Source organism: Arachis ipaensis, chromosome B6, assembly GCF_059453495.1.
Source record: "Arachis ipaensis isolate K30076 ecotype BB chromosome B6, ASM5945349v1, whole genome shotgun sequence".
Classification (NCBI taxonomy): domain Eukaryota; kingdom Viridiplantae; phylum Streptophyta; class Magnoliopsida; order Fabales; family Fabaceae; genus Arachis; species Arachis ipaensis.
This window is the reverse complement of record NC_142441.1, coordinates 5,472,522-5,482,497: the sequence shown is the minus strand read 5'-3', so window position 1 is coordinate 5,482,497 and position 9,976 is coordinate 5,472,522. Positions and strand designations below refer to the sequence as shown.

The window sequence follows — 9,976 nt, the reverse complement described above, 5'->3', positions numbered from 1 at the left end:
ATTAATATATATTATATATATTTTTTATAATTTAGATCAACGATTAAAATAACTGGAACACCGATGTTCCCGATACACTTGAAACTCTTCCTAAACTATTATCTATGTTTCCTAGACTTTCCTTTTCAAACAATAATAGCTCTCCCTTTCCACGTTTACTTTCCTTTACTTTCCTTCTTTCAAACAGGTGAAGGATTGATACTTATTTCCAAATTTAACTTTGACCACAGCAGCGAGAATCCAGGGAACAAGTTCTTATATTCATCCCAGAAAACAAAAAGAACAGAATCTAACATCATACTTCACAAGGACTAGCCAAAAACTGTCCAACATTAAGACACAAAGAAAGGCAACAGCAAAAACTTGAGGACATAGCTGTCATAATAATTATTTACTCCCCTTTTGTAGCTCCGGTCCAGCCAAGGCCTGGTCGGCTTACTTCACCCTGTGGTTCTGGTTCTTCATAATCTCTTGCATCACGGATTGAAGCTTCAAAATCAGTTGAATCAATTGCAACAGGAAGAAAGCTGCTGATATCATCCCGAGCACCGAATCCTCCTGCCCGGATAACATCATCGGTAGTTATGGATGCCTCCATGTTAACATCCCCAGATACATCAGTTTCTTCAAGAGACGTACCCTTTTGATGATTCTCTTCACCTTCGCTACCAGCTATCTTGGTCTGTGCCTGGGCACCATCACTCGAAGCTCTTGTAGAACTTTTTAAGTCTTTGTTAGTAATCTCAGAACCACTTGTCTTAGCTAATATATCCTCCCCAGCAGTGCTCTGATTATTATCTGCTAAACTTGAAACAAAGTCGATTTAGCAAGGGATCATGTGACATGACCAGTACAAACACTGAAAGTAAAACATGTGGTACTGTCATGTAAACTAAAAATTTAAATCCACATTACCTCTGAAACTAGTTGTTTGAACTTCAAACAAATGGATCATGCAGCTCAATTACAAAGATAGCACCTAAACCCTATATATATGGTCCCAATTACAAACTTTGGTTCCCTAAAGTCTTGTATAAAGAAAAAAGTTAAATGTTTTTGAACTTCGCCTTCTACTAGCAACTTAATGTGATACTATGGTATTTAGTCAGAAATTTAGAATATAGTGATCCAATTGAAAATCAGGACCTACAGATTAATTAACCAAACACTACACTACCTAGAAAGCAAAGGCTACTTGTCCATATCAAGCAACCCAGACTATGATTTCCAAAGTTCAAAAGGCCCAAACAATGATTAATTTTGATATGTTTGCGAGTAAATCCCCATAATAGTCCCTGAGATTCACGCAAATACGCGATTACCTTCTAAATTTCACCATTGTAGTCCCCTAGATACAGCTCTGGGCACCATAGGTCCCTAGACATCTTTTCAGTGACGAGTCAGCTATTGCTGCACTGACCTGGCATCACTTTGCCACGCTGGTGGTGCCAAAATGTTGTCGTTTTGGTTTGGAGCCCAGATTTGGAGAAAACGACGCCATTTGGATTATCACTCCACTCGTCTTCTCCACTTCCAAAATCCCTCTCCTTCTTCTTCTTCTCTTCATCAATGGTGCTGTTGTAGGGTTCCGTGGATGGGGTCAAAAGTTGAGACAAGAAAACATCCGACTTAGGATTGAGTCGGTCGTTCGTCTCCTCCATTGCAAGCAAGAGGAGATAGGGTTTTATTTCCCAAAACCAAAAGATCACAAAAAATAAAATTCGGAATCGGAACCTGATTTTCCCAGTGGAGTCCGCCAAAGTACAACACGGATTACTACACCAGATCCTACCCCGTGCCTCGAAGACGCAGGCCTCAATTTTCCGCCTGAAATCGGCTGCCGCGATTTTCTCCGATGACGATGACGAGAAAGGATGCGAAGCCAAACACAATGAGGTGAAGGTCCCCGGCAGTAGAGGTGGCGACGAAGTGGAGGAGGTTGTGGATGAAATTGTGGTTGGAGAAGGAACTAAATTGGGGGAAGGTGAAGAAGAACCCTGGTTTTTTTTATGAATTGCAAGGTTGCAAGGTTTGGGAATTGAAGAACCTGGTTTTCAGTTTAGTCATCACCGGAACGAACCTAGCCACTATGGTGTCCGAAGCTCAATCTGGAAGACCATTATAGTGAAATTAGAATCTCGCGGACCACATTGGAAATCTCAGGACTATCATGGGGATTAACTCTATGTTTGCACATCAATGTCATACTTCACTCACTGAACAGAGTTGACAATAACTCTCCTTCATTTGCAATGAACAAATTTTTATGGCTTCACTAAAATCAACTAGCCATTGTTCATAATTCTATCAAAACTCGACTGAATGAAATAATTCAATTCACGTTCCCGAATCCCCTATCAACTTAACATGGTGCACAGATGCTTTAAGTGAGCTTCAGATGAATGGAAATAATTGATGAATAACACTCACCATGCATAATTTTATCTGATTTGCAATCCATTATTGATTAAAACTTGCATCTCCACATTGAGCTCCTGTTTAGGTCCATTCACCGTATCGGTAGTGCTGAATCCACCACAAGAAGTTCTGAAAACCCTAATCTGCAAGAAATAATAGATTGAAACTATATCAGACACAGGAAAAGATAAGTTATTCCACTATAACTCTTCTAAAGAACTCATTTGCCATGTTAGTCGGCTACGCTATACAGATCCAAATTGAACCATATATCCATGTAAAACTAGAACTCTAGAAATTGAAGAACGTCGAAACGAGTAAAAGGTGATGAATTAGTAATCTGCTATTCAATCAAAATAGAACCTGGAAGTGGATGCGGAAGCTGATTCTGAACGTTTCGTCGTGTTACTGTGTAAGACTGCAAGGTTGTAGAGTCTGCGTTTAGAGAACGCTTGGGCCTTGGGCTTGGGCCTTGGACTTGAGAGAGGGGAGTTCGGCTTCAATCATTGCTAGCGTTACATCTGTATTCTTCCTCTGCAACGTGGCAACCACTGTTTCGGTGTTTTCCAAAGTCTCACATTTATCCATTTTTCTTATGATTAATAGTCAAATTAGTCCCTAAGTTGCGTTTGTTTAGAGAGATAGGACACTAAGACAAGGACAGAGACATAAAATCGTATTTGACAGAGAAGATATGGATAGAGACAATATGTCCAGAGACACTGAATTAGTGTATTTTGTGTCCAAAACACTAACAAGAGACACAACTTATTTTTTATTTTTTCTTTTATTATTGTTGTTAATTTTTTATAATTATATTTTTTATTATTATATTTTTCATCTCAAATTTTTTGAATAAAAAAATGAGAATAAATTGGATTTTCATAATTTGTTCTAGTTTATCACCAAACAGAATACAATAACACAAAATTTTGTGTCTCTGTCCATCAGTGTCTTATCATGTCCTGTTCTCAATGTCTTGTCATGTCCTGTTCTCAATGTTTTATCTTGTTCTGTTCTAAAAAATAAACGCAGTTTTAAAAGACAAGACATTTTTCAAATTCATACATTGAAAGATTTTTTTCAATCAAATTGGTCCTTCAAAGATTGCGAATTAATCATATTTGTCCTTCATTCACTCCATTAACAATTTTCTTCAAGAATTGATGTTGTAAAACGTTAATTGATAACATATATAATACTTGATATGTCTAATTGGATATTGACTAAATCTGTTTACGAAAATTTGTTAATTTAGTCATTTTTTCCAATTACAAAAATCTTATTCCTGATATGACCTAGTGACTAAATTGATAGATTTTCGTAAACATATTTAGTCAACGTCTAATTAAACATGTTATGTGTCATGTATGGTATCAGTTAACATTTCATATCATCAATGATTGACGAAAATTGTGAGTAGAATAATTGAATGACAGATATGATTAATTCGTAATCTTTGAATGACCAATTTAATTGAAAAAATCTTTCAGAAACGAATTTAAAAAATGTCTTATCTTTCAGTGACTAATTTGATTATTAATCCATTTTTCTTATAATATCTAAAAGTTATTGTTTAATTATTAACAAAATAAATAATTAATTTTAATTTTAAAAATTAAAAATTTTTTAATATTTAAAATTTATCATAAAAAATAAATTAAATAAAATTTAAACATCAAATAAAAAATATTATAAAAAATTAATTTTTTTAATTAAAAAAGTGATCACTCATGAAAATTGAAGAATATCAAAATCAAAAAAAGGGTTCAAGTGAAAAAGTTTGAAGTTATTTACTTTATATAATGAAAAATGTTTAGTTATGATGATTATTACTTTAAGTTTCTAAATATTTTATTTTAATAAATTTATAATAAATATATTACAAATTTTAATTTTATAGATTTTTAAAATTTTTTAAATTAGTAATTTTAGTATGTGTATGTATTAGCTAAATAAAATAAGTCTACTACTAAAGTGAATTTTAGATTATTTTTAGACACATTCATAATACAACTATAGTTTATAGATTTTATTAATTCGTAATATACTAGTGTAAAACTACAGGATAAAAAAAATTTGAACTTTAGAAAAGTTTGGTCTCACTTTCTATTGAAATTTTTATTATTTTGATAACTAAACATTCTTTTAACTATTTTTGTGATACTAATTATAAATTTTTGGCATATGCTATCAAAGTACATTATAACAATAATTTAATTTTTATATATTATGTAAAAAAATTTACATACACAATTAATTATAATAAAATGTAATTAAAACTAAATATAATGAAATAATTATGTAAGATTTTTGTCAAAAACATTTTTAACTCGCCACCGCTGGTAAGTTGCAAGAACATTTTTAATATATTAAATAGGTTAAATACTTTTTTTTTTTAATTAGTATACAACTAACATGTGTCTTTATTATCTAAACCTATTGATTAATTAATGGAGTAATTATCATTTTTAATTATAAAACTTTAAAATGTTAATAAATTTAATCATAAATAAACGAAATTAATTTTATATTTATAAAAGACGATTTTTATATGACAAAAATATCAAACAATAATTTTATTCGTACGTAAATTTATTAATATTTCAAATTTTAGTCGTCAATTTGTTAATACGAACTTCTTTTAAAACTAACATTAGTATATAATTAATATCAGCAGTTAAATCTTCTTTTGCCTGATGTCTTAGGTATTAAGATATTAATTAAAGTAAATTGTTAGATTGTATTTATTTTTGAAAATAAGATAAAATAAATATTGAGAATAAAATATGATTACATTTAATTTATGTATGAATTGAGACTGAGACACAAGAATATAGACATTGTAAATATAGATATAATGAGACATAAAATTGTTACTTTGTTTGATAATTATACACTAGACAGAATAATAAATTGTAATTGTCAATGTTATTCCTGTAAAAAAAAAAAACATCACTGAAAAATATGAGATAATGAACAAAGTGAGAATTAAAGAAAAAAATGATAAAATTAAAAATTTGTGTATTATAAGTTGTGTTTTAGTGTATCAGGCTAAAGGAGAGACATAAAAGACACGTATTTTATGGTGCTTTTGTGTGTTACAGTGTCCATTAAAAATTTGTGTCTAATAAACTAAATAACAGATACGTACCAATGTGTCCATTAAATGATGTACATGTCCATTTAAAATTTGTGTCTAATAAACCAAATAATAGACACGTACCATTGTGTCCATCAAGTGATGTACATGTCCAGCAAAATAAACACTGCATAAAGGAAAGAGATATAAAATTTTATGTTATTGTATTTTATTTGATGATAAATTAGAACAAATTATGAAAATCAAATTTTTTTTTCATTCAAAAAAATTGAGACGAAAAATATAATAATAAAAAATATAATTATAAAAAATTAATAAAAATAATAAAAAAATAAAAAATAAATTATATTATTTATTAATATCTTTATATTTTTTATCAAAATATACACAAAATACATTAATTTAATATTTCTAAATATAATATTTTTATCTATCTTCTTTATCAAATATAATTTTATATTTTTATATTTCTGTTTTAATATCCTATTTCCATAAATAAACGCAGTCTTATTTACACTAAACTTTTAGTTGCTACTTTGCTCTTTTGGGTTATTCAATGGTTTGCCATGGCAGAGAAGTTTAATCTTATTGTGTCAAGTATTGCAAGTTTCAAAAACATATTAATTAATTAATTATATACATTCTAACCATATTACTTAAAAAAAAAAATCCATGTTTGTAGCCGAATGAGCAATATATCCGTGTCTCATTTTCTAGCGGATATTTCGATGAGATTTTCAATGACCACAAGCATGAGTTTTGCAAAAAAAAAAAAGTGATGGTTTCGTATAAAGTTTTAAGGTGAATTGAAGATCAACATTTTTATAAATGTAGTTATCATTTGAAAATTTTGATTTATCCTTTAATTAAGAAGGCGAATAGTAATATTTATAAGTTATTTATTGAATTCTTATTTTAAAGGAAAAACTTTATCTATTATAAAAATTTAGAAAGATTTATCATTTCAATTGATTTTTAAATTAATATTTAATATAGACTTAAATGGCACTATTAGAATATAATTAAGATCAATTAATATTATTCAGGTGGATGAAAAATATAATGTACAAGGGGTATATATAGGTACTAGAAGAATCAAAGTAATAAAAATATATAATTCTATAATTAATATACAGATATGCTATATAAATATAATAAATACTAACTGATCTAAAATGATTCTAATAATTCTCTAACATATAAATATTCAGATATACTAAATAATACTAATTGATCCTAATTGATCCTAATTATATTCTAACAGGCACAATAAAAAGTTAGAAATATAATTGTAGATTACTAATATTAGGTTATTGTTGTAATTAAAAAGAGTTACTTATTGATATTGCAATAATAAATTATTGGTTTTTTTGTAAATAAAAAGTTTAACAAATGTATTAAATGTATACTAAAATTAGTTATTAAAATTATTTATTAATAAAAAATATACATTTAAAAACAAAATATATATTATAAAAAATTAAACTATATATATTTATATAAAAATATATAATAATTAATTTTAATTGTATATTAAGTATAGGTAAATAATTTTTAATCAATTAATTTTAAATAACTGTAATTAATAATTATTAATTTTGTATTTTTTAAAAAATAAAATTTAAATAATCACTAATTAATGACAATTTGAAAAATGAAATACAGTTCAAAAATATTTATTGGCTTATTATCGGTAAGACTCCTTGATTATCTAGCGATATTGTTTTTAAAATTTAATCATATTAGACAAAAAAAATGCTAAAGACTAACGTAAACTTCATCTTGAACTTTTATAAAACAAAATGACAATTTTTCGCTGTTATGAGTACAAAGTAAATGTATTTATTGACAAATAAATTTGTTTAACATTATGAAATTTTAGGATTTTTTATTTAAATTAAATAAATATATAAATTACATAAATACATAAAATGTGAAGTATTTATAAAAATGTGTAATTGTATACATCTCGAATACTGAGGGATAAGTTAAAAATTGAACATATCTTAGCGTCTGAGATCCCGTACTGTGATCGGACGACGTCGAGACATATCTTAGATGCACCCGATATGTGTTATTAAAGAGATTGGGTTTTTGAGCACTCGAAATATGTGGCTACTTAGAATGTGGTCTCAGAATCCGATATATGTACAATTCTCCTGATGAGGTCTCAGTATCCGAAATATAATCAACGGTGTAATTTGGGTCTCAGCACTCGAGCTATGTGTATTATGGTTTAGGTATCTCTGTACCCAAGATATATTGGAAAATAACTCTATTTATAGAGCCCATCCCTCAACCATCTCCTCACAATTCACAAATCAATCTTTTCTTCTACTTCTTTCTGTTTTTGTTGTGGTTTATCCCAACGGGATAGTAAAACACGGTGATGAAGGAGTGGTTTTCGAGTCTAATTCGACTATCATGTTGCGCATGAACCCAGTTGATACCCTACACACAGCACACGCTTCCGACTAGTGGATTTACCAACAGGTTATTTTGGATTGATGGGGATCAGCATGTGAGGGTAATATTCAACGTACATGCACAGTTAATGCCACAACATGTGATGGAGTTGTATGATGCGGTCTGTGACATGGTTGTTGGTGGTAGGCCGTCTCCTTCGAGTCCTGAAGTTGTCTTGCTGGAGGCTATACCGATCCACTACGCCTAGGCTCATGATAATGCCGACGAGTATGACAGTGAGGGCAATTCAACTTATGTTTTTGGGTCCAGGTCGTTTAGTGATACTGTTTCCACTTATGAGTATGTGCCGAAGACTCCCACCAACGGTGTTAGTCGGTTTCTACTGCCTCCCTCTTTGGTCATTCCTCGATTGTCAGGAGTTCCTAGTCATTATTACACTTTGAATTTAGACGCAATGCAGCCAGACGATCTTTTGAATACCGGTGAAGGGGAGGATTATAATACAGATGAAGGAGTGGAATTCCGAGTTGGCTATAGATTCAGGAATCGTGATACAGTTCTAACGACAGTGAAGAACTATAGTATTCAACAGAATGCAAAGTACATAATTTTGGAGTTAAATAGATTTAAATACCAACAGTTGTCCATGAAGTCTTCGTGTAGCACTATGCCATAATTTGAACTATTGGTATATTTCACGATTTATTTTGGATGAATTAAAGTTTATCACGTTAATTTTGTGTTGTACTGAATGTTGACATCCACGAATAATTTGTAGGGAATGTTAGAAATAAATAGTATGACTACAATCTAATCAATCATGTGTCAAATAATTTGTTATTGTTATTATATTAAAATGTTAATATAATAAGGTCCTTGATTAAATTTAGAGACTTATCATTGTGATAATGATAATAATATTAATAGATAATTTTTTTATAATTTAACCTAAATTATTCTTGGTAATAAGATTATTAAAAAGAATATTAATCATCTGAAAAGATCAATATATATATATATATATATATATATATATATATATATATTAATAAATTTCATTTATTAAATTATATATATATGGTGAATATAGAGATATGACTATTGAACTGACACAATTTGAAAATTTCTAATGGTTATAATTATCGCATATTTGTCAATAGGATATTCTCAAAATGAATATGGTAATAGAGTTTCCTTTGACCTGCGACTGTCATAGTAATTTACAATGTATTTATTATATTTTGGTTTCGGACACCTAATACCCTAGGGTGCTAGTTGAATGGATATTGGGTATGATTTAAATACTTGTAGAATTAATGATTAGTCAATAAAGAATCCGTCAACTCTCAATAAAGAGTTTGAGCTCTATGATTATAATGACTGAGATGAATAAAACCTTAGTCAAGGGGATTGAATGAATGAAGAAATGACTTTCTTAAGTCATGCACAGTTCATTATAATAATGGTAACAAGTTAGAGTTTGACAACCATACTCTAAGGGTTAACCAAGAGCTTAAAAGATGGAAAGAATTATACTTTCTTCTTCTCAGGTTCTTAGTAAAAATATATTACTTCATACTATCGGGCTGTTAGGAGTGTTGCTAGATGCCAACCTTAATTAGTAAATTTAGTATGACTAATTTACTACCCGCTTAGTATTGAACCTATGGGTAACACACTAACAAGTATCTAATCTTTGTTGTAGAATTATTTAATTATTATTTTAATTTGATTAAATAAATAATTATATTAATTCAAATAGAATATTATTGTATTCTTTGCTAGCATCAAGAATAATATAATAGTATGATAATTGAGAATGAGATTTGAGAATAATTAGTTATTCTATTTTTAAATTTGAATTCTAAATTTGGATGAGATCCTAACTAATTCTGTTTCAAATTGAGTATGATATGATTCATAAATTTAAAAGATTCAAGTTTAAAATAATAAGATATAATTTAAATTGGAATTGAGATTCAAATTTAAAATCATTAACAAATCTCATACTATATATATGTATGCGAA

The 9,976-nt window shown here is 29.0% G+C and overlaps 1 protein-coding gene across 2 annotated transcripts; it reads right to left on the bottom strand.

Annotated features, from left to right (window-relative positions):
* LOC107645511 (uncharacterized) lies at nucleotides 1-2,919 on the bottom strand. 2 transcript variants are annotated; one of them, XM_088491492.1, is made up of 3 exons: nucleotides 2,782-2,919; nucleotides 2,431-2,561; nucleotides 1-798 (listed from the first exon to the last, which is right to left on the bottom strand). In XM_088491492.1, exons 2-3 carry the CDS (start codon nucleotides 2,459-2,461, stop codon nucleotides 392-394), a joined length of 438 nt encoding a protein of 145 aa, XP_088347618.1. In that variant the 5' UTR covers nucleotides 2,462-2,561; nucleotides 2,782-2,919; the 3' UTR covers nucleotides 1-391. The 2 variants fall into 2 exon arrangements, with proteins under 2 accessions (XP_088347618.1, XP_088347617.1); XM_088491491.1 differs by having other exon boundaries at nucleotides 1-801; nucleotides 2,782-2,916.
* Nucleotides 2,920-9,976: the final 7,057 nt, after the last annotated feature.